Source organism: Oryctolagus cuniculus, chromosome 4 (assembly GCF_964237555.1).
Source record: "Oryctolagus cuniculus chromosome 4, mOryCun1.1, whole genome shotgun sequence".
In the NCBI taxonomy this organism is placed as follows: Eukaryota; Metazoa; Chordata; class Mammalia; order Lagomorpha; family Leporidae; genus Oryctolagus; species Oryctolagus cuniculus.
Window position 1 is genome coordinate 11,589,775 of NC_091435.1, and position 24,877 is coordinate 11,614,651.

General features: G+C 55.1%; 2 protein-coding genes across 2 annotated transcripts in view; one reads left to right on the forward strand and one right to left on the reverse strand.

The window, feature by feature from the left end:
• TMEM50B (transmembrane protein 50B) overlaps nucleotides 1-5,434 on the forward strand; it is a 60,527-nt gene extending 55,093 nt beyond the window's left edge. Inside the window, exon 7 of the mRNA XM_008274926.4 lies at nucleotides 5,044-5,434. Coding sequence (XP_008273148.1) covers nucleotides 5,044-5,050 — 7 coding nt within the window. The 3' untranslated portion in view covers nucleotides 5,051-5,434. The remainder of the gene's footprint in view (nucleotides 1-5,043) is intronic.
• Nucleotides 299-24,877, reverse strand: IFNGR2 (interferon gamma receptor 2). Its single transcript, XM_051833614.2, has 7 exons — nucleotides 24,677-24,877; nucleotides 17,663-17,795; nucleotides 13,022-13,215; nucleotides 8,618-8,763; nucleotides 6,407-6,566; nucleotides 5,504-5,661; nucleotides 299-1,339 (listed from the first exon to the last, which is right to left on the reverse strand). The coding sequence occupies exons 1-7, from the start codon at nucleotides 24,750-24,752 to the stop codon at nucleotides 1,151-1,153; spliced, it is 1,056 nt and encodes a 351-aa protein (XP_051689574.1). The 5' UTR covers nucleotides 24,753-24,877; the 3' UTR covers nucleotides 299-1,150.

The following is a 24,877-nucleotide window of genomic DNA, read 5'->3' on the forward strand; positions in this document are numbered from 1 at the left end:
GATGTGTGGGGGGCCGTGTTTGTTTATTCCCTACTTGTGCACGTTTCTAAGCCTCTGCTGAGAATTCTTATCTTGGTGTCAGGCAAGAATGTGAAGCAGAAATTAATATGCTCAGGCCCACAGCAGACCCAGGATTCAAATCCCGGCACTCAGATACAGGACATGGGGATCCCAAGTGACAGCTTAACTACTAGGACCAATGCCCACCCGCAGACGAGAGTGATTTTTCAACAGTTCAAATGATGCAGAAAGTAGGCTAAAATAAGGCAAAACAGGGAGAAAAAGACTTCACACAGGGTTTTATTTTTAAAAGATAGATTTATTTATTTGAAAGCCAGAGTTACAGAGGGACAGAAGCAGAGAGAGAGGGAGAGATCTTCCATCCGCTGGTTCACCCCCCAAATGGCTGCATCCATCAGAGCTGCACCGATCCAAAGCCAGGAGCCAGGAGCTTCTTCCGGTTTCCCACATGGGTGCAGGGGCCCAAGCACTTGGGCCATCTTCTACTGCTTTCCCAGGCCAGAGCAGAGAGCTAGATTGGAGGAGGAGCAGCCCAGACTAGAACGAGTGTCCATATGGGATGCCGGCACTGCAGCAGGCGGTGGCTTTACCCGCTACGCCACAGCACCGGCCCCTTTACATAGGCTTTTTAAAGAGTTTACCATGTTTCACTTCTGGCTTTAAAAAAAAAAAAAAAAAAAACACTTAAATTACTAGTAAAATATTTACAGGCTAAATCACATTTTAAGCCAGCAGACTGGCCAAGAAAGGTTGCTCATTGTCCCTGGTTGGGGGCAGGCTGGGATAGGTTGCACACCTGTCCCGAGGGCCCCAGCTCGTTTGCCTGAGTCATGGAGAGGCCTCAGCCTCCTGGCTGCCAGGTCCAAGTGACAATGATGAAAACATGAGCGGTGTGCCACGGACATTTTGCTAAGAAATAATGACACGCCTTTTAGTGTTTACAGGAAGCCTTGATTTTTCTGCGATATTTCTGTAGAATCATTCTAGCAACTGGTATGATTTAGAAAATTTGTAATGAGAAGCACTCAGTCCGTCTCTCCCACAAGCCCCGCTGTCTCTCCTGGGCACTGCCAGGCCATTCTGAGGTAGGAACATGGGGTGCTGGTCTCTGAGAAGGCCGGACAGAATATCAGCAGCTCCTGGGCTCCAAGCCGCCTTCCCAGGGCTGGGCCAGGGCTCTAGTTCCAGGTACGTGCAGACCCGCCTCGGGCTCCTTTGCTGGGAATGAAATGACGGACACACAGTCCCAGGTGTCATCCTTGGGTGAGCTGTCGTTGTCCAGGGCCTCCAAGATGGGCTGATCCGGGTCCTTTAAATACTTGAAAAGTTGAAAAACAAAATTGCAATTAGTTTCTCAGTTCAGTGTAGCACACTGTAGCTTTAGTTTTAGTTGGTATAGCTGTATTTTGTTTTGGCACGACCACTCTATTCGCCAATGCAGCCACTGTCTAAGACAGTCATGTGCTATCGAATGACATCTGGGTCAATGACAAGACTGCGTGTGTGATGGTGGCTCCTTAGGGTTGTAATCAAGGGGCCGGCATCACGGTGCAGTGGGTTACACCGCAGCTTGTGATGTCTGTACCCCATACTGCAGCACTGGTTGGAGTGCTGGCTACTGGGCCTCTGGGTCAGCTCCCTGCTAATGTGCCTGGGAAGACAGTAGAAGAGGATCCAAGTACTTGGGCCCCTGCCACCCACATGGGAGACCCGGATGGAGTTCTAGGCTCCTGGCTTTGGCATGGTCCAGTCCTGACTGTGGTGTGGCCAGTTGGTAAGTGAACCAGTGATGGAAGATCTCTCTGTCTCTGGCTACCTCTACCCCCACCCCCAGCTCCGCCTTTCAAATAAATAAATAAATCTTAAAAAAAGAAAGAGAGATGATAATGGAGTTGAAAATGCCTATCCCCCAGTGACACCACAGCCATAACATTCGAGCACGATGCATTTCTTGCTTGTTTGTGGTGATGCTGGTGCACACAGGCCTACTATGTTGGCAACCAAGTAAAAGTCTGGTGCCAGTAGGACCTGGGCATCTTCACTGTGAGGCTGCGCGTCCACTCCCGTGCTGTAGTTTCTTTTTTTCTTAAAGATTTATTTTATTTATTTGAAAGACAGAGTTACAGAGAGAGAGAGAGAGAGAGAGAGAGGTCTTCCATATACTGGTTCACTCCCCAGATGGCTGCAATGGCTGGAGCTGCACCTATCTGAAGCCAGGAGCCAGGAGCTTCTTCCGGGTCCCCGATGTGGGTGCAGGGGCCCAAGGACTTGGGCCATCTTCCACTGCTTTCCCAGGCCACAGCAGAGAGCTGGATCAGAAGAGGAGCAGCCAGGACTAGAACCGGCGCCCATATGGGATGTTGGCACTGCAGGCCAGGGCGTTAACCTGCTGTGCCACAGCGCTGGCCCCTGTAGTTTTCATCATTATTTTTTACAGTGTGCTCCTTGTGCTTAGAAAAAAACGCTTCCCACTTTTTCAAAGCAGCCTTATCCGTCCCCTTCACTGCATCTCTTGATTGCATCATTTTTTCTCACGCTTGCTTTAGTCTCCTGTTGTTTTGCTCACGTGGCCCAGCAACCGCAGGCTATGCCATGTAGGCCACGTGGCTGAGGTGTGTGGCGGGTGACACCACCTCGGTGTGCACAATCAGGAAATGGCCCAACAACCCACTTCTGAGAACGGCTCCCGCCCACGAGCCACACGTGACTGACTGCACGGGAACGCTGCTCCACGCCCCTCGCGGCCGTGGCTTCCCTGCCACCCTGCACGCCCACGCCGCCACGAGCGTTAGAAAAGGGAAAGTGTGTTCCTCATCACCACCCCCAGGCTTGTGAGTCACTTGTCCTTCGATGCATCTAGAAAGCCTTGCTTTTCAGTGGAGGAGGAAACGGGGCCTGGGCTCAGCTGTGACCGGGCCCAGCAGTGACGTCCACAGCCCGGCTCCTGGCTGCTCCCCCCAGGGCTGTGGTTTCGGCTTCCCAGCACTCAGCACGCCAAGGCCCCAGGTGTGAGGCCCGAGGGACACCCAGGACCCTTCTCGGCGCCTACTCACTTCCCCTTTCTGTTTGTGCTGCGTTAGAAATCCCCAGGCTGTGATGAGCCCTGGGAGACGCTGGAAGTCTCTGAAGTCCTGGGCACCATGGCTGTGCAATCAGAGGACAGAGGAGGGACAAAGCTGAACCTTGGGCCACCGCGGTGAACTCGCCTGGAAAGCGAGCTAAGGCCTGTGGCACAGTCGTGCCCTGGGGACAACTGGTGGAGACCCCCTGGGGCCCAGCCGCTGGTGGTGGTGGGGGCAGATGGAGGAGCACCTGACTATAGCTCTTTCCAGACCTAGACTTTCTCTAACTTCCACTCACTCTGGATGCAACAAAACAAGATTCTGTTTCTTTTTTCTTTTTTTTTTTTTTTTTTAATTTTTTGACAGGCAGAGTGGACAGTGAGAGAGAGAGACAGAGAGAAAGGTCTTCCTTTGCCGTTGGTTCACCACCACCACCACCACCACCACCCCCGCAATGGCTGCTGTGGCCGGCGCACCGCGCTGATCCGAAGCCAGGAGCCAGGAGCTTCTCCTGGTCTCCCATGGGGTACAGGGCCCAAGCACTTGGGCCATCCTCCACTGCCTTCCTGGGCCACAGCAGAGAGCTGGACTGGAAGAGGGGCAACCGGGACAGAATCCGGCACCCCAACTGGGACTAGAACCCAGGGTGCTGGCGCCGCAGGCAGAGGATTAGCCTAGTGAGCCGCAGTGCCGGCCAAGATTCTGTTTCTAACACCTCAACCCTGAGCTTCCCAAAGGGTAGTGTAAATCTTTTGGGGGCAGGGGCCAGCGTTGTGGCATAGCAGGTTTAGGCGCCCCCTGTGAGGCTGGCATCCCATACGGGCACTGGTTCTAGTCCCGGCTGGTCCACTTCTGATCCAGCTCCCTGCTAATGGCCTGGGAAGGCAGTGGAGGATGCCTCAAGTGCTTGGGCCCCTGCGTCCACGTGGGAGACCTGTTATGGACTCCTGGCTTCCGTCTGGCCCAGCCCCAGCTGTTGTAGCCATTTGGGAATGAAACAGATGGAAGATCTCCATCTTTCTCTCCCTCTCTCTTTGTATCTCTGCCTTTCAAATAAATATTTAAGGAAAAAAAAAACACCTTAGGGGCAAATACTTGCAAATGTCCCTCTCTGAGCCAGCCTGTGATCCTGATACTGTCCCATCTGTGTCCTCAGGTGCGTTGTGCAGGGACGAGAGGCCTCCACTAGGCCCATCAGCCCTTCGCTCTCTCAGTTCTTTAACACACCCGAGCTCTGGGCGCGAACTCTCCCCGAGGGACCCATGTGCCCCAAAGGTCATGGTCCTAATCATGATTCCCGCTTTATTTATTTGAAAATCAGAATTGCAGACAGAGAGAGAGGGAGAGATCTTCATCCTCTGGTTCACCCCCTAAATGGCTGCAACAGCTGGGGCTGGGCCAGGTCGAAGCCAGGGGCCTGGAACTCCACCGGGGTCTCCCATGTGGTGGCAGGAGCCCAAGCACTTGGGCCATCATCCACTGTCTCCCAAGCACATTAACAGGTGCTGAATGAGGAGCAGGGGCAGGATTTGATCTCAGGCACTCCAGTATGGGATGTGGGTGTCCCAAGGGGCAGCTTAACCCCCCCATACCACAACACCCGCCCCCAATTTACCAGCTTAACCATTCTGAAGTCTCGGCTCAGTGGCACACTCAGTTTCGCCACTGTCACCACCCTCCATCCCCAGAACACTTCCCGTCTCGCACCCATTAAACACTAACTCCTCTTTTCCTGCCCTGAAGCCTCTGGCGACCACTGTCGCACCTTCAGTCTCGAATCTAACGAGGGACCTCACACACGTGGGATCACACAGGGTTTCTCCTGTTTTGTCTGGTTTGTTGCACTCAGCACAGTGTCCCAAGGTATCATGGTCAGAATTCCCTTTTCAAGGCTGAATAATATTCCGCTGTGTGTATGTTCCACATTTTATTTATCCGTTCCCCTCTCACCTCTTTACAGACACTAAGGTTGTCCCACCATTGGCTACTGGAAATGCCACTGCTATGAACACGCATATATGAATAACTATACCAGTGACACTCCGTCTCAGTGTCAGGGGCCAGCCGTGTGGCACAGAGGGTTAAGCTGCCACCTGCGATGCTGGCTGAAGTTCCAATACTCCACTTCCGATCTAGCTCCCAGATGATGCAACCCAGGAAAGTACTGGAAGGTGACCCAAGTGCTTGGGCCCCTGCCACCCATGTAGGAGACCCAGATGGAGCTCCAGCCCTCGCCGCTGCAGCCATCTGGGGAGTGAACCAGCAGATGGAAGATCTTTCTCTGTCTGTCTCTCCCTCTCTCTCTGTAACTGTGTCTCTCAAATAAATAAATAAATTTTTAAGACAGCAAATGACCTCAGTGTCCACAGTGCCCCGAGGGACAGCCGGGCTGCAGATACAGCCCATATGGGTGCACATACCTCTTCTATTTGCAGTGGGATGTTTGGCGGAGAGTGGAACCAGTATTTGACGAGGCCTCTGTATTTGAGGACCAGAAAGTAACAGGTCCCTGCCAGTACCAACAGCAATGAAAAGACTCCCAGCGAGATCAGGATTATTTGCTGATGTTTGGTGGAGGCTAAAAGAGACAACACGACAGTGAACAGGGTGACCGTCCCCTCTGGTCAGTTTTCATCTGACCCTGCTTCCACGGGACTCGTTTCAGATCCCCTTCCCCACCCCTGCCTGGGAGGCTTACATCCAACCAGGGGGGCATCCCTAATCCCAAAATCCGGAATCTGAAGTCCTCCAACATCTGAAAGTTTTGGAGGGCTGACACCAAATACAAGTGGGACGTTCCACATCTGACCCCACGTGATGGGCCACAGTCAAAATGCAGAGGCGCTGGAATTATCGTATGGAACGGCACTCAGGCTGTGTGCAGAAAGTGACTGTAGGCCGGCGCCGCGGCTCACTAGGCTAATCCTCCACCTAGCAGCGCCGGCCAAAAAAAAAAAAAAAAAAAAGTGACTGTGAAACAACTCAGTTTTGTGTTTAGACCTGGGTGCCATCCCCAAGGCATCTCACTATGTATATGCAAATGTTCCAAAGTCAGAAAAAAAAATCTGCAGCTCTCTTAGCCTGAGTCTTTCCGAGGAGACACTTTTAGCCTGAGGCTGCTCGGGCCGTCCTCTAATAAACCAAGCAGGTGCTGGCTGAGGGGCAGCCCTTGGGACTGACCTGAACACAGGCTCATCCTCGCCGCTGGCCTCTGGGGCTCCCCCTCCTCCTACCACTGCTCAGTGCAGAAGGGTTCCCTGGTGTCGCTACGTTAGAAGTATTCTTTGCCCAGCTCGGAAAGGACACAGAAGGGCCTATGTTACCATCTGCTGTTGTTTCCAGGCAAGATGCGTTGCTTAAATGCCCGGGCCGGATGACGTTCTGGGATACCCAGAGCAGTTGCGCCTCGACTTGCAAACAGTAGACTCTGAAGGGTTTCAAATCCTCCAGCAAAATGGAGCTGCTCTTGAAGGGACCTCTCACCTACGGAGAAAGCACACGGCCTCACGGGTCAGTCAGCCACACACCCGGGGCCCGTCCGCCCAGCATCATAGCAGGCAAACCCCACAACCACCAGCTGTGGTTTTACAGCGACGCTGGCGACAGGAGACGGACCTTCCAGGGGACGACTGGTGGCCAGAGCGAAGAAGTGCACTGGCTTTAGGGCTGTTTCTGGCCATGAGGTCTTGGGGAGTGGGGGTGGGGCAGTAGCAGTAGAGGTCCAGAGCTGGAATTTAGCAAGTCCCGATTTTTTTTAAAAAAAGATTCTTAATATTTATTTAAAGGGAAGAGTGAGAGAGAGAGAGAGAGAGAGAGAGGTCTTCCATCCACCAATTCACTCTCCAAATGTCTATAATCATCAGGGCTGGGGCAGGCTACAGCAAGAAGCCAGGAGCTTCATTCGGGTCTCCTACATGGGTGCAGGGGCCCAAGCACTTGGGCCATCTTCTACTGCTTTCCCAGGCGCATTAGCAGGGAGCTGGATTAGAAATGGAGCAGAGTGGACTTGAACTGGTGCCCATGTGAGATGTCAGTGCTACAGGTGGCAGCTTAACCTGTTATACCACAGTGCCAGCCTTGTAAATCCCAACTTTGAGAATAACATTTTTCTCCCTTCAAGTCAGCATGTTGGGTTTCACAGTGAATCTAATCCAGATACCTCCAAGTCAGCCAGTGGAGAAAAAACTATCCCAGGAAAGAATGTTCATCCCATTCCCGACCTGCTCCTAACTGGAACTGAAATGCACTGATTTCCTGGGATAGGTTTGGTCAAAATGACCTTGGGGACTGATGATATCAGGAGGCAGGTGGACCCCGCCTGTCCAGGGCTGCCCAAGCCCCTTGGATCCCATGTTCCTTCATCAGGTGTGTTGTGGGCAGCTTGTGACAGCTCCCCAACCTGCCAAGCCTCCCCGCATCTGCTGGCTTCCGCTTGACAAGCTCCTTCTCCCTCCCAGAGCTTTCCCACCTATTCACTTACAGCCTCTTGGCGAACTGTTCAAGCCACTGAGACAGCGAAACCTTGCAGACGGCAGCGGATTCCTGTTTGAATAAGGAGGCCCACAGAAGGGGTGGGTGCTGTGGCGTAGTAGGTAAAGCCACTGCCTGCAGTGCCGGCATCCCATATGGGCGCCAGTTCAAGTCCTGGCTGCTCCACTTCCGATCCAGCTCTCTGCTATGGCCTGGGAGGGCAGCAGAAGATGGCCCAAGTGCTTGGGCCCCTGCACCCATGTGGAAGACCCAGAAGAAGCTCCTGGCTCCTGGCTTCGGATTGGCTCAGCTCTGTTGTGGCTATCTGGGGAGTAAACCAATGGATGGAAGACTTTCTCTCTCTCTCTCTCTCTCTCTCTCTCTCTCTCTCTCTCTCTGCCTCTGCCTTTCTGTAAGTCTGCCTTCAAAAAAAAAATCTTAAAAAAAGAAAGAGGCCCACAGAAATCTCCGAAGTCCGGAGCATGGCAAAGGCGTCATAAGCAATGCACCGGCCCAGTGTGTGGCCCAGACACTGGGATCAGGGTGAAGTTAAAGAGAGACCGCAGCTCCAGGGGGCAGAGGCAGGTCTCTGCAGAGACAGCACAAATCAGGTCTTAGAGAGGAGGATTAAGTCAGGCCCAGACATGAAGGGGAAGCTGGAGCCCCTGTGCTCCTGGCCCACGTGAGCTTTTCTCTTTTGCTACATCAGAAATTCTGAAGATGGGGCCAGCATTGTCGCACAGCAGGTTAAGCCTCTGCTTGTAATGCTGGTATCCCAGAGAGGAGCCCTGGTTCACTGCTTCTGGCCTGGTTTACTGCTTCCAGCCAGCTCCCTGCTAGTGTGCCTGGGGGTGGGGGGGACGCCCAAGTGCTTGGCTCCTGGCTCCTGGCTTCAGCCTGGTGCAGACCTGGCTGTGGTAGCCATTTGGAGGAGTGAATCAGGACGGAAGAGCTCTCTCTCTCTCACTCTGCCTTTCAAATACATACATACATACATCTTTAAAAAAAAAAAAAAAAACTCCAAAGAAAAGAAAATTAAAGACAAAGAAGAAAAACGCTCTGACCTGATGGGTTCCTGCTTTTTCCCAGTAGTGGACGTAATATTGAAAAGTGGCCATGGTGGTACTGATATCAAAGGGAGGGGCGCACATGACGATGAGGGAGCCTTCTCCAGGGGTCACCCGCACGTTCCGGGGAGGCCCGACGGTCACTGGAACAGAATTGCAAACCCAGACATGCGCTTCAATACACACAGACACACACACACACACATTGTGTGTACAGGTCTACCGTACGGTTGGTCCCTGGCCTACGACGACGGCTCAACTCAAACCACTCTCCAACTTCGGGATGGGGCGGAGACCACGCTTCAGATTCTCGTCCGCCCCTGGGCTAGCAGTCGGATTCTCCCTCCCCATGCTGGGAAGAGGCGGCAGCCGCCGCAGCTCCTGCTCAGCACCGTGCCTGCCTGGGGCAAACACCCTTGACGCTCCAGAGGGCACCATGTTGCGGGCATTGAGTGCCTTCTTCTTCTTGGCTTGAAGCGATATTTTCAACTTGCAATGGGTTTATCGGGGCATCACTCCATCATAAATGGAGGAGCAATTGTGTGTCTATTATATGTAATACCACACACACAGTACACACGCTCACTTGATAAAATGCTGGAACCTTTCAATTCTCGTCATGCGTCAGCCCTTGGCTGCCCTGGGACGGATATGAAAAGCCCTAATAAATAGAACCCCGTGGGAACACCTCCGTTTTTATACTCAAACAGAGCATTGCAAGCAGCTAGGAGACAGATGTACTGGAACGGGGTCAGTGCCACTTTTTCTCATGTTTTTGGAATTTTCTATTTATGGCAGGTTAGGCCCGAGAGATCCTTTCTCCTCCAGATAAAGGCTTGTCTGTTGGTCACACACACGTGGAGACACACACGCGTGTATTTGTATTTATATAGGCAGAGGTGGTTCTGGGCACGAGGAGTAAGCTTCCAAATGGGGTCTTGGAGCAGGCCACACAGTGGCCCACAGCAAGCCCCCCGTCCCCTCTGGAGACAGCTCGGGTACAAGGGGGCAAGGTCCCACGGGGCAGGTGTTGCAGCCCCCCCGGCTGGAGGATCACCAGAGCCAATATCTCTTGGGTCAGCTCCACAGGGGTGGGTCCCAGGGTCCCTGTGAGGATGTGCCTGGTTCAGCAGAGCTCAGAGATCTGCCAGGCACTGTGGGTGTCAGCGCTGTGATGCCATTGGCCAAGCAGAAGTCATGTGACCCATAAGCAACACTGCCTGGTGACATGGCTACGTGACATGTTTATCAGTTTCTGAGGAGCAGAACTGGAAAGATAGCCAAAGGTCAAGTTCTCACCCAGAGGGGGGAAGGTCTGCCAGCCCCTACCTGCCATGTAAAAAAATTCCAGTATGAATGAGGGAAAGTGGCGCTGACACACGTTCCAGTACACCTGTCTCCTAGCTGCTTGCAATGCTCTGTTTGAGTATAAAAACGGAGGTGTTCCCACGGGGTTCTATTTATTAGGGCTTTTCATATCAGTTCCAGGGCAGCCAAGTGAGCATGCACACTGCGTAATGAACCAGGCGACCTAGATCAAAGTACAGGTTGGGTCCTCCAAGTTCTACAAGACGGATCTCGGCATGTCTCACCCAAGGAGGCAATCCTATCACTGCAAACACTTGTGTGTTCACGACACCCTGGCTGGGATTCTCTCACACTTCCACGTCCTCCCCTGGGAGCCGCAGGTCGGCACGTGGCCTGGCCACACTCCTCTTCGTGCAGATGGGTCTTTACAGGGTTTGCATCTGTACCCTCCGATCGCACCACTTCTGGTGGAGGAGCTAAGTTCAGACAATGCCTCACGGCAGGGCCAGGGCCGCCAGCCAGCGCAATGTCCGGGGATTGGCTGCCGGGGACAAAAAGTTCTTTCTTTAGAGCTGCTCACAGGCCCTGGCACACCCCGGCTCCAGCAGAGCGTGGAGAAGCACGCTGGCGGCAGGCCTCTCCCCTCTGAGGGAGATGGTCTCTAGCGAGGTCCACTCCCACACAGGAGCAGCCGTGGGAGCATGGATGCCAGCCCCACTGAATCCCTTTACAGCCAAGAGGACCACACTCTCTGACCCACCCTTCTAAAGGCAGTCCCAGGTTTGAACCTGAACTTGAACTTGACACTAATCTTAGGGCTGGGGATGGGAGTGGGGTAGGGGGGCAGGGAAGGGACAGGAACAATGTGTCTTCTTTCAAAATGCCATGGGAAGAATGGCTTCATGGAACAGTGGACACTGGCACAAGCAGATGCCCTGCCTTTGGGCTTGGCCTGCTGGTTCCACAGCACCGAGAAGTTGTGCCCATTTCACAGACGGGGAAACTGATGCCTCATGGTGCCATCACTCTGGGAAAATGGGACGTGGAGCCAGGTTTGTGGGACGCCAAAGCCTTTCCCCTCCAGCCATTGTCTCACTCCCTCCAGAAGCCATCTGCACACGGGGTGCTGATTCTAGCTCCCCCAAAAGCAGTAGGTGGGATTTAGGACGCCACTTACCAGCCAGAGAGCAGCGAATGACAGCCCGACTGAGAACGTGGCCGCCCTGGACGGGTGACCTTCCCACCTTTGTCCCTGTCTCTTACCCCCTGTGCATCGGCGGTCACCGTCAATACTGTTTGATTGTTGTTCCTAATCCCCACTTAGGCGGAACGTGCCAGCTCAGACCTTGGCTGGTTTTCTGATTCAGGACAAATGAGTGTGCAAAGATGCCGCCAGCAAGACCACCCTGTCCTCCTTGTGTGGGTCCCTGACACCTTACACACCTTTTCTTTTTCTTTTTCTTTTTTTTGACAGGCAGAGTTACAGTGAGAGAGAGAGACAGAGAGAAAGGTCTTCCTTTGCCGTTGGTTCACCCCCCAAATGGCCGCCACGGCCGGTGTGCTGCGCCGATCTGAAGCCAGGAGCCAGGTGCTTCCTCCTGGCCTCCTATGCGGGTGGGCCATCCTCCACTGCCTTCCCGGGCCACAGCAGAGAGCTGGACTGGAAGAGGAGCAACCGGGACAGAATCCGGTGCCCCAACCGGGACTAGAACCCTGGGTGCCGGTGCCTCAGGCGGAGGATTCGCCTAGTGAGCCATGGCGCCGGCCAAACACCTCTTAGTACAGAAAATAAACAAACCAGAGAGAGCTCACAATTTAACCAACCGGCATCTCCAGACACCCCGCTTCTTCCGTGCCCAGGCACTGCATCCCGGCCCTCCCTCTCTGGGTAATTCTGATGACCTTAAACGAAATCTCAGACATCATCATTTCCCTGCAGATACTTTAGGACAATGGAGCTCTGGGAGAGAGGAACCTCCTCCTCCCCTTTTTCCCTCTAATTTTTAAAATTGTAGCAACACACACATAACATAAAATTTTCCCCTGTAGGGGCCAGTGCTGTGGCGTAGTGCATAAAGCTGCCCCGTGCAGCGCCAGCATCCCATAATTCCTGGCTGCTCCACTTCTGATCCAGCTCCCTGCTAATGCACCTGGGGAATGCAGCAAAAGATGGCCCAAGTGCTTGGCCCCTGCACCTACGTGTGAGGCCTGGATAAAGCTCCTGGCTCTTGGCTTTGACCTGGCCCAGCCCTGGCTGTTGCAGCCATTTGAGTAGTGAACTAGCAGATGGAAGATCTCTCTCTCTCTGCCTCTGCCTCTGCCCCTTCTCTGTAACTCTGCCTTTCAAACAAAATAAAATATTTAAAAAAATACCATTTTAACCAGGATCACCCCTTCCCCTTTAAAATCACGATAGCATGATAACATCTAAAATAAACAATAACTGTTTAGTACATTAACAGTCTAGACTGTGGCCACACTTTCTCAACTGTCATACACTGTGTCTGAATCAGGGTCCAAACAAGTTTCGTACTTCCTGTGTGCGTAAACCAGAGGCCGGAGGAGCAGCTGGCACAGCTGGCCGGGTGACACACCCATCACTCCAGGGCTCTTAAGCCTGCCCCTCCGATACCCGGGGACACACGGGTTCGTACAGTCATTCAGCAAACATTTACTGAACACCTACTACGCGTCGGGCACCACTCCAAGCTGAGTGGAAGTCTCCAAGCAGGAAGGAGTTGTGCCAGAACAGGTGAGCTGTGCCGGTGGGCCAGCACTGCGTCTGGCTCAGGGGTCGGCCACTCTCCAGCCCCGTGAAAAGCCAGAGGAAATGGAGGCTTTGCAGTCCGGATGGCCCCTGTCGGACCTCTCACTCTTCCACAGTCTCGGGAGAGCGGCCACGGCCGATTCACCGGAAGAACAATGTACTCGTGTGACCCAATCAAACTTTCTTACACACAGGGGCCACCCTTCCCGGGCATCGCCTCCAGGGTCGGTGCCTCCACCTGTCGGGAGAGAGGCGGGGCTCAGGGACCTGGAGCCAACGCCACTCCCAAGAGCAGGGTGAAGACGGGTCTCTCCCCATCCTCTTACCGTTCCGATAGTGTTGGAACCAAGGCACCGTCACCCAGGCCGAGTGGAGCTCCCCCTGCTCCGCGCGGAGGCGCAGGGAGATGTTGAAATACATCGGGAAGCCGTTGGAGAGGCTGGCCGCCGTGAAGTCACACTCGGTCCCTGCGATCTGCGTGCAGTTCACCTGGGTCACGTCGTTCCACTCCCCCATGGCGCTGACAAGGAAAGGGAACGCTCTTCAAGTCTGAGTTTCCCCCGAGCTCTAACTCATCCACTTAAAGGCATACAGTGCGGTGGGTTTTAGTGTTACAGACACAAGGTTATGCCGCCATCCCAAGTGAACCCTGCAGGCACGCATCTGCTGTGCCCCGACGGCCACAGTGGCCGAGACAGCAACAGGCTCTTGTCCTCGGGGCCGCCTGCTCCCACCCGTCATGCATACTACACACCCTGCCTGGGGACAGACTTCTGCCACGTGGCCAGAGCTTTGAGGAAGACGCTCATTGTGTATCTCAAAGGTCACGCCCTAATTTACCAGGATGCCAACCACTCATGTTCTGCTTCTCCTCTCCTTCAACCCTGCCCCTTTCTCAGAACTTGTTTTTTTTTTTTTTTTTAAAGTAATTATTTAAGAGGCAGAGAGATGGAGAAGAGAGATGGACAGACATCTTCCATCTGCTGGTTCACTCCCCAAATGCCCACAAGAGTCAGGGCTGGGCCAGGCTGAAGCCGGGAGCCGGGAACTTGGCACAGGTCTTCCATGTGGGTAGCAGGGACCCAAATACTTGAGCCATCACCTGGTCCCTCCCAGGGTGTCTGCACGGGCAGGGAGGGGGAATTGGGAGTGGAGCCAGGACTTGAACCCAGGCACGCAGACATGGGATGCAGGCGTCCAGAGCGGCACCTTTAGCACTAGGTCAAATGTCTTCCCCAGAACTGTTTTAAAAAAGATGTTTCTCAGAAAAGGCTTAAAGGGAACAAGCGTCCAAACTGAAATGGCAGCCGGCACCTGCGGGGGAGGGAGAGTGGGAAGGGAGCCACTTCCCCCTTTGTTGGCGGAGGGTAAAATAGGGAGCTGTGCGCCACGTTTAAATGAATAGTGAACAGGAACAGGGACGTGAAAGAAACAACAGGGCAGGGCCTCCACCGCCTGCTCAGTGAGCCCGGGGGAGCTTCGTGCACCAGGAAATCCGTTCCGGCCTCCCCTTGCAAACGGCCGCTTCAGATCAGCCCTGCTCCTGCAGTTCTCTGGTTTTTAGAGCCATCTGCACTGTGCCGACCACAGCTCCGTGGTTCAGCGCATGGATTGTGCAGCCAGGATACCCGGGCTCGGATCCCAGCGAGGCAACTTCTCTATTCTCCCCGTCTCCCGAGTGCCAGGGCGGGCTGTGTGGACGCCGTGCCCGTCGTCTCCCGAGTGCCAGGGCAGGCTGTGTGGATGCCATGTCCGTCTCCCGAGTGCCAGGGCAGGCTGTGTGGACCCTGCACCCATTGTCTCCTGAGTGCCAGAACCTGGGACGACCTCTCCCAGAGCACCCTGGGGCCTCCCTGTGGCCGCCATCACCCTGCAGGAACAACATGGGGGCCTCAGAGGCAGTGCGGGGCCCTGCTAGGGACACTGGTCACGCTTACACCAGTCACGGCCTGTCCCCCGCATCCGGGCACCTGTGCCATGGAAGAGCGGTGTCTACCCTCTGCGAGGTCACTTAGGAAAATGCTAAGTTCGTCTCCTTTGACCCCGCAGTCCCTCTTCTAGGAAAACAGAGATGATGACTCAAAACAGTTGCCATTGCCATAGGGGCACCTCCTGCAGTGCTGGCATCCCACATGGGCACCGGTTCAAGCCCTGGCTGCTCCACTTCCGATCCAGCTCCCTGTTAACATGCCTGGGAAAGCAGAGAGCATGGTCCAAGTGCTTGGATCCCTGTGCCCACATAGGAGATGGGGAAGAAGCCCCTGGCTCCTGGCCAGGGGCTTGGCCCAGACCTGGCCATTTCATTTGGGGAGTGAACAAGCAGATGGAAGACCTCTCTGTCTGTCTTGCTCTGTAACTCTGCCTTTGAAATAAAGAAAAAATAAATTAAAAAAAAGTTGTCAGTGGTTAACTATCTATATCTGTAAGCAGGGACATGACTATGCCATGTGTAAAACTAACAAAAACATGCAATAAAAATAATCACACAGAATTCATTATATGAAAACTTGCTCACACACTGACCTAACCTATGTAAATCAAGAAAGAGAAAAAGAGAGAGAGAGAGAGAGAGAGAGAGAGAGAAAGAAAAGGAAGTAGGACCGGGAAGGGTAATCCACCTTTTCACACAACTGCATGCATTTAGGAAAAAATGTCTAGAGAGAAAAACACTAAAATGAGAATACTGCTTGTTCTTGGAGTATACAATAGGTATATTAATTTTTTTTTTGACAGGCAGAGTGGACAGTGAGAGAGAGAGACAGAGAGAAACGTTTTCCTTTTGCCGTTGGTTCACCCTCCAATGGCCGCCGTGGTCAGCACGCTGCGGCCGGCACACTGCGCTGATCTGATGGCAGGAACCAGGTACTTCTCCTGGTCTCCCATGGGGTGCAGGGCCCAAGCACTTGGGCCATCCTCCACTGCACTCCCTGGCCACAGCAGAGAGCTGGCCTGGAAGAGGGGCAACCGGGACAGAATCTGGCGCCCTGACTGGGACTAGAACCTGGTGTGCCGGCGCCGCAAGGCGGAGGATTAGCCTAGTGAGCCACGGCGCCGGCCAAGCATCGGTCTTAATCAAGGAAATATTGTGACAATGGACGTGGAAAATGAAAATGACATCATCTGGGAAGCCACTGCTGGCCCAGTCAACTGCCTCTACTTTTCCACTTTCCCTTCCTGTCCTTGACCACAAATACATCCCATTTTTTTTTTTTTTATTGGAAAGGCGGAGTTACACACACACACAGAGAGAGAGAGAGAGAGAGAGAGAGAGAAAGAGAGAAACACTTCCATCCTCTGGTTCAGTCCCCAAATGGCTGCAACAGCTGGGGCTGGGCCAGACCAAAGCCGGGAGCCAGAAGTTTCTTCCAGGTCTCCCACGTGGGTGCAGGGGCCCAAGCACTTGGGCCATCTTCCGATGCCCTCCCAGGCCATTAGCAGGGAGCTGGATGGGAAGTGGAGCAGCTGGGTCTCAAGTCGGTGCCCATATGAGGTGCTGGTGTTGTAGGCTGAGGCCTAACCTGCAGGCCACAGCGCCAGCCACATCCCAAAGTTTATACAACTGCAATTTCCACAGAGGGCATGTATTGATTATTTGAGGACTGCCTAATGGGCACCTATAAGTTAGCAGGCCATAATTTGGGATTTTCCTACTGATGCTTCCATGTATATCTTCATGAATATAATTTGGCTTCTTTCTTGGGTGGTGGGGTTGGACTATCTGCTTAAGGTAAAAGTAATATGGGCATTTTCGTGACCCTGGAAGTACATACTAGACTTACTTTCCAAAAGGGCTGTGCTAATGAATTCTGCAACAGGCGGTGTGAGCGTACTTGGCTACTTCCAAAAGCTCAGGGCAAAATGGAATTAAAAGATGTTTATTTTTTCGGGGCCGGTGCTGTGGCATAGAGGGTAAAGCCACCACCTGCAGTGCCGGCATCCCATACAGGTGCTGGTTTGAGTCCCGGCTGCTCCTGTTCCAATCCAGCTCTCTGCTGTTGCCTGGGAAAGCAGTGGAAGATGGCCCAAGGCCTTGGGCCCCTGCACCCATGTGGGAGACTAGGAAGAAGCTCCTGGCTCCTGGCTTTGGATTGGCCCAGTTCCAGCTATTGCAGCCATTTGGGGAGAGAACCAGCAGATGGAAGACCTTTCTCTCTCTTTCTCTGCCTCTGCCTCTCTGTAACTCTGCCTTTCAAATAAACAAATATTCTTTTAAAAAAGGATAATTATTTTTGTAAAAAAATATTTTTGCAACACACACGTGGTTCCATGCACTGTTTGCACTCTCTGTGTGCCCATCCAGCACATTCTCATGGGCACTGAGCAGCGTGAGCCTTTTTCCCACTTTGCTCCTTATTCACGTAAAACGGCGTGGCCAGCAATGTCACCTTACTCTTCCACGCGCCTGTTTAACAAGGCAAACAACCAGGAGCTGAGGACGTGGGCTCTGCCTGTCTTCTTTCTCTATGAGCTCCTCCTGGAACCCAGCGATGGCGAAGTATGTCAAAGCTGGCAAAGAGGGCGAGGCGTAACATGCAGGGGCCGAAATAGCACGCGATTCAAACTGGAAAACCAGTGGAGAAACTGAGAATTCACTGTCACTCACGGAGTGCATTCCGGAGAGGCCAAAGCTGGCCTGGACGACTCAGTGAGTCCGAGTTGGAGCCCTAGCGAGGATGCCTCCTGACCTTCCAGCCCGAGGCCCTTTGCAGCCAGTGAGGGAATAAACTTGCCCCGATTCAGGAAACCTTGAGGTTGGACAGCAGGATTTCCCGACACAGTGGGATCCCAGCCCCTGGAGGAGTGAGAGCTGTGCCAGCTGTCCCTGGAGACAGGATGTGCTTCCCACGGCTCCATTCCAATCCTGCCACGAGGCGGTACCTAGCAGCCGGCCCTAGGGTTCTACAGGGTCCCCGACACCCGCCCTCCCCCAGCAAGGACCCCTCCCCGCCCGGAGGCGCCCAGCTTACTATTTGTACTGCACTCTGTAGACCACTGGCCTCGTGCCATTGCCTAGGGGCGCTGGCTGCCAACTCAGAACCTGCTCGGCGTTGTACAGGCGAATCTTCGGGTGCTGGGGAGCGGGCAGCTGGGAAAGAGAGTCTTGAAAGGGAGAGAGAGAGAGAATAAAAAATCCATTCCAACAACAACACCTAAACACGCATTACCAGACACCTGCACAACTCCCTTGGGGTCAAAGTGTGGACATGGTGTTACCTGCCCCCCCAGGCAATGTCCCCCTGACCTTCGGGGACAAAGATGGCACTACTGACACAGTCAGTGGGGGAAAAAACAGGGGCTCAGAGACCCCTCCTACCCAGGTTCCAGTTGCCACACCCAGACCCTGGCCACACCGGGATCCCGCTCCACCCATAGCAAGTGCGTCTGGCTGGGGCAGGTTGGTTCACCCGGATGAGTGTTCTGTTAGAACCCCTCCACCCCACCCCACCCCACCCCACCCCGGGCCTGCGCTGTGGTGAACATTTCATTGGTGAACACGCGACGTGCATTAGTCCTGCACGAATACCAAGGGAGTGTATGGTAAGCCACCCTCACCACGCAATGCACACAAGACCCCAAATCAGGTCTGCGAAGCCCCAGGGCACGTGGGAGACTGGGGACTGTCTTCCCTCCCTCATCACAGTTGCTGTGTTCCTCAAAAACCCCCAGCGTGGCGATTGCCCAGGGGCTGGGATTTTAAAAATGCAGATTCCCAGGCCCCCACCCCACGCTTTCCAGCGGATTCTCACGCACAGGAAAGTTTGAGAGGCTTAAACAGTGACATCAGATGCTCCCCAAGGGTACAGGGAGCCCTTTCCTTGGGGGGGTGACCTGGGAGAGATGACCTCAAGCCCCTCCCCGCCCCAGGTCTGTGGGACTGCACTTCAGCCTCCAGGGTTGCAGCCCGGGGCACGTCTTTCTAGAAAGAAAGTCTGTGATGACAACACTTTCTCTGATTGAAAGGTTAGTGAGAAACGCCCAGAAGTGGAAAGAAAAACACGCCGTACCAGAATTCAGTGCAGGAAGCTCAAACCACACATCTCACCCACGACAGCCAGGCTCGAAGCACAGGGCGCAGCCCGGCCTCCCAGGCACTTCCTCTACACGGCCCCTTTGCCGGTGGCCAGCTGAATTACCGAAACCAGGAGCTCTGGCTGACAACCAGTGAACCGACATGTCTCTGAGTCACGCGGGCCTTCGAGAGAATCTGGGGGCGGGGGCCGGAGGCCGACAGGCCTAGAAGCATGATGGGGGCCGGGCCCGTGTGGCACGGTAGACGCTGGCAGAGCCCTGTGAGCAGCTGCCCGCTGTTTCCAGGCAGGGCTGGGCAGAGGCCTCGGGGAGAGTGCTTGGTTAGGGCGGGCACCCTCCCACAATCTCGGCCCCCCCCCCCCCCGCCGTGGGGATCAGGCTCCTGGTGCCACACGTCTTGTGTCATGTACTGTGCTGCCATCTCCCTGGGGACCCCTCTGCCAGGCCCACCAGTCCCTCCTGCCATGTCAGATGACGTGGTCACAGGGTCCCGGGACTGGAATGTGGACATCTTTGGGCGACCACGAAGCTGCCTGCCACACTGTCCCTTCACTGTCCCCCATCTCTGGGAAGGAGACAGCAGGAAGGTTCTCTTTCTCTTTCCCTCCCTCCTTGGGAACCCCGCTTCCCCCCATCCAAACACTCAGTGAGAAAAGAAGCACCCAGGGACCCAGGGGTGACAAGGAAGGGCATGCGTGCCAATCCCCAAGTGGGAGAGCAAGAAGACCACCCCGACAGAGCCACGGTCCCCAGACCCGCTCTCCGCTGTCTCACTGCGGGGACACACAGCATCCACCTCTGTCTGCTCTGATGCCCCGCGCTCCTATGGGACCACGCTGACAGCAGACAATGAGGTTCAGTGCTAGGGGTCCATAGGGGAGTGCTGAAGATCGTTCGGTCCTTTAGAACGCGCCTGGAGAACTGTCCAGTGGGCATCTCAGAAGGCCTGGCCTGGAAACTCAGCCCCTTCGTTAAGGCACACTCTGTCCTGCAGTCCTGGCCGGGCCGGTTCCTTCCCCAGTCCCTTCCCCGGTCCCTAGGCCCTTCAGGTCTCTACTCAGGTGCCGCCTGATCGGAGCCACCTGCTGTACAAAATGCATGCACAGAGCCCGAGAGAGAATGACCAACTGCACCACGGGGCTCCTGTGCCCTGCGTGACCTCTCTCCCAGGCTCTCCTCACCCCCCGCGCCCGTCGTGGCTCAGTGGTGAGGCATCGGGCTCCAGCATGAGACCATGTGGCTCCAGACAGAGTTTTGCCATCATCTGCTTGCGGGCCTCTGGGCAAGATATTTCTACCTCGGTCTTCTCATCGGCAACAGGGGACTGCCAGCGGTGCCTGCACGTTCTGAGGATCGACTGAGCTACCTGCAGGTGTGTGTGGTCCCGGCACCGTGACCACTGCCTCCCCTCACTGCCGGCGGCTTCCCCAGGGGCTCCGGCATGGTGACCTCCACGAAGGCGGGGAGTTTGTGGGTTTCGGGGAGGGGCTGTTCCTGTCCACAGGTAGGGGGACTGACGTGGTGGCAACAGGGCAGTCTGCTCTACCTCGAAGGCGCCGCAGCCCACACGCCTCCCTAGCACCACAGGCACCCTCCTGAAGCCCGCCCTCACGCCACAGCCCTCCCTGTCCTCTGTGATATGAGGCTGTGTGGGGGCAGGGGTGAGGAGGGGCGGGTCTGGGCCACGGTGCTGCCGGTGCCTCGGTGGGAAGAGCACGACTTACAGACTAAAGGCCTCGGCTGGAACCCTGCTCCTGCCGCCTGTAGCCACAGGACCCTCCCAAGCCCCTGCCCAGGCCTCAGTTTCCCCAGGAGTAATGAAAAACGCAGCCTCTCTCCCGGATGTGTAGGGAGACGCACATACAAGATGAAGGGAAGACGAACCCCACACTGCTGGCTGCATGTCGGTCCTCAGGGGCGACCATTTCAGGGTATCCTGACCGCCCCCCTCCCGCCCATGGCTGCTCCCGCAGGTGCCAAGCCACACAACTGGTTCCACGGACTTTGTCTTCTGTGACCAGTGGGCGGTCCCACTGAACACAGTGGTCAGTGGTTCTGTCCCCAGCACAGGCAGTGGTCTGGTCCCTAAAGATGTCTCATCCTATGAATACCTTAGGTTACATGGTCAAGGGGAATTAAGGTTTGCAAATGAAGCTTGGGTTAAGCTAGGTGGATTGTTCTAGAACACCTGGGTGGGCCCAGCGCAATCGCGAGGGTGCTTCCCTAGAAGCTGGTACGGGCGGGCAATGAACGCTCGACCGGAAAGGAGTGTGGGTTGTGGGCATCTCGACTCTCACGCGCCAAGACCCATCGCGGACTTCTGACCACCAGAACACTGCCGAATTATGAAGCTGATCAGTTTGCGTGGTGTTAAGCCACACTGAGTTGGCGGTCATTTGTTGCAGCAACAATAGGAAACTAGGGCAGTGCCCATAAGTGGACACCAGGGCCTCAAAGCCTCCCCAGCTCCTGCAACACAGAAAAGCTCGTGGTCCTCCGGCAGGTGCGCACGCTCCGCTCTGCCTTCCTCCTCTCCGTCTCTGCGGCAATGTTCCTGAACTACTGGTGTAAGAAGAGCTAAGGGGGGCCAGCGCTGCGGCCTAGCGGGTAAAGCTGTGGCCTGAAGTGCCGGCATCCCATATGGGTGCTGGTTCGAGTCCTGGCTGTTCCACTTCTGATCCTGCTCTCTGCTACAGTCTGGGAAAGCAGTGGAAGATGGCCCAAGTCCTTGGGCCCCTGCACTCATGTGGGAGACTAGGAAGAAGCTCCTGGCTCCTGGCTTCAGATGGGCACAGCTCCGGCCATCGCAGCCATCCAGGGAGTGAACCAGCAGATGTAAGATCTCTCTTCTCTCTCTGCCTCTGCCTCTCTGAACTCTACCTTTCAAATAAATATATTTATTTAAATAAATATTTATTTAAATCTTAAAAAAATAAGAAAACAAAAGAAGAGATAAGGGAGGGGACATCTCACAGCCACGGCCCCTCCTCTCCTGCCCCATCCTGCCACCTCTGACCCCACCCGGACTCAGATGTTTGAGACTTTATACATTTATTTTAATATAAATGTGGGTTACTCCGTAGCTTACGACACCTGCATCCCACATCAGCATGCCAGTCTGAGTCCTGGCTGCTCTGCCTCCTACCCAGCTCCCTGCCAATGCCCCTGGGAAGGCAGCGGAAGCTGGCCCAAGTGGTTGGGCCTCTGTTACCCAGGTGGGAGACCCAGATGGAATTCCTGGCTCCTGGCTTTGGCCTGGCCCATCTCTGGTTATTGTGGGCATTTGGAGAGTGAAGAAGTGGGTGGAAGACAAATCTCTCTCTCTCTCTGGCACTCTGTCAGATAAATAAATAAATAAATCTTAAAAAAATTAATACTCAGGTAGCTAAATAACTAAAGACTGTGCTTTTACTCATTTTTCCTGCCATTGATTACATTTTCTGTCTAGAACAAATGGCCAAATGCTAACAGAGCGTTGCTACACATGTGTCAGATCCAGTATTTCACACAACAACCCTAAGGGATGGACAGGACAAGTCTCCCTTTTTAAACTTTACTCCCAACACTCCCCCACCCCAAACTATAAAAGCGATTTCACAATTACGGGAGGACAGCTGTAAGGTATGGAAAAGTGTGGGCACTTTCCCGCTGCTTGTATGCCTTGTAGAATTACTGTGATGCCCGCAGAATTGTGCAGCAGATTCCATAGCACGCGGGCCACAGAACTGTATCCTCTTTATTTGCTGACTTGAGCACGCAAATGCTTGGAGAATTATTGTTAATATCTTCATGTTTTCCTTGGACTTAAAAGGCATTTCTCTATAAAATATCCTGGTTTGGGGCCAGCGTTGTGGCACAGCAGGTTAAGCTGCCACCATCCCATACGAGTACAGGTTCAAGTCCCGGTTGCTCCACTTCTGATCCTGATCCTTGCTAATGCGCCTGGGAGGGCAGCAGAAGATGGTCCAAGTACCTGGGCCCTGGGTCAACCATGTGGGAGACCCAGGTACAGTTCCAGGCTCCTGGCTTCCTCTTGGCCCAGTCCTAGCCACTGTGGCCATCTGGGGCATGAACCAGTGGATGGAAGCGCACACTCTCTCTCTCCATCTGTCTCACCCTTTCTCTTTGTAACTCTGCCTTTCACATACATAAACAGATCTTTAAAACAATATTCCCGGCTGGTGCCGCGGCTCACTAGGCTAATCCTCTGCCTGCGGCGCCAGCACACCAGGTTCTAGTCCCGGTCGGGGCGCCGGATTCTGTCCCGGTTGCCCCTCTTCCAGGCCAGCTCTCTGCTGTGGCTAGGGAGTGCAGTGGAGGATGGCCCAGGTCCTTGGGCCCTGCACCCCATGGGAGACCAGGAGAAGCACCTGGCTCCTGCCTTCGGATCAGCGCAGTGCGCCGGCCGCGGCGGCCACTGGAGGGTGAACCAACGGCAAAGGAAGACCTTTCTCTCTTTATCTCTCTCTCTCTCTCACTGTCCACTCTGCCTGTCAAAAAAAAAAAAAATTCCCAGTTCAGTTTTTTTTAACTGTTTAGTATGCACATATTCAAACAGTGGCCAAAAGAGAGACTAGTATCAAGTGCTCCCACCTTTCAAGGACGTATGGATCCAGTTTATTTCATTGCATTACTTGGGGCCAAGGTTTTGCAAAACACAATGAAAGTTAACCATGAGAAAGACCAGCATGCTCCTGGGTGCCGCAGCAACGTCCAACTGTGAGGTTTCTGAACACCGGTCTCCACCTGCGGACGCCTTCCAGAGGGGCTGGACAAGTCCAGAGGTGGCTCTCAGCCCCCACTCCCTGCACTGCTGCTACGAAGGGACAAACCCCCTTGCCCATCACAAGCTCAAGGAGGCCTGGAGAGGGAGCCTACATAGGCTGTCGGAGCCACAGAGTGCGGGAGGCTTGGCCATCGGGATTCAAACCCACCTGGCTGACTCGGGTGCAGGAAGTTACTCAGTGACCAGGGACACCTCCTCCGAGACAGGCTCCCCAGAACTTCAGGGCCTTTGTAAGGGATGCTGGGAGCAGGACCAAGTCCTCAATCACCTTCAACTAGGACACTTCCAAATTCCCGAGACTGCTCGAGCGCCATCCAGCCTGTGCTATTGGCCTCTCCACGGACACAACCCAGTGAAAGACAACCACGGGCACAGAGCGTGTTCTGCCTACACCTCTGTCGCCGAGGTCTTTTCTTTCAGCCCCTAAATCTGGAGATAAGGGCCAGAGCTGGAATTAGGAGCCTGGGTCAGCGGACAGCCAGAGGCAGGAGGGGACTTTCCTGTTCCTATGGATGATTCGGGGGACCGTGCGGATCAAACGCGCCCCGAGCAAAGCCGGCACTGAGTTCTGGACACACGGCCCGGACCGCAGTCCCTGGCCCTCGAAGAGCCCCACGGCACCCAGCGGCCAGGAAGCGCTGAGGGCGATTCCAGCTCCGGCCGCCGGGAAGGGCGCTCCGGGCAGGGGCTGCGCTCAGTGCGGCCGGCGGAGGCGGCCCTTTCCCGAGCCCTGGGTTCGGTTTTCCCCTCGGGAGGTCTGAGAAATTCGCCAGTGCATCGTCGGCGCACGCAGCCAAGGCGCAAAGACGCAGTGGGCAGTGCCGGGTCGTGGGAGTAGGGGCGCGCCGGGGGCGCAGGACGCGGGGAGGGGCCCCAGCTCCTCGCCCTGGCAGGGCCCTGGAATACCCTCACCTTCCACCCTCATTCGTGCGGGACCCTCGCTCGCCAAGGCTCCCCGCACAACCCCCTCCCGGTCAGGCTCCCCGCGGACTCCCTACTCCAAGGGGCACCCCGCGCAACCCCGACCGTTCAGGCACCCCGCGCAACCCCCTACTCCATCGGGGCTCCCCGCGGAATCCCCACTCGACCACGCACCCCGCGGACCCCCGCCCCCCACCCGATCGGGCTCCCATTCGCCGGGCGGCGCCGGTGCCCGGCCTCTTACTTGGCGAGGACGCCGCGGCTTCGCGGCCGCAGAGCAGCAGCACCGGTAGCAGCGGCAGCCACAGCAGCGGCCGCATGGCCCGGGGCGCTCGGCGGCGGCGGCGGCTCCCTGCTCGGGGGTCCGCCGAGCCGCTCACCGCGCCGCCGGGGCCGCCATGGCGAGCGCAGGGCGCGCGGGGCCCGCCTCTTCCCCGAGCCGCGG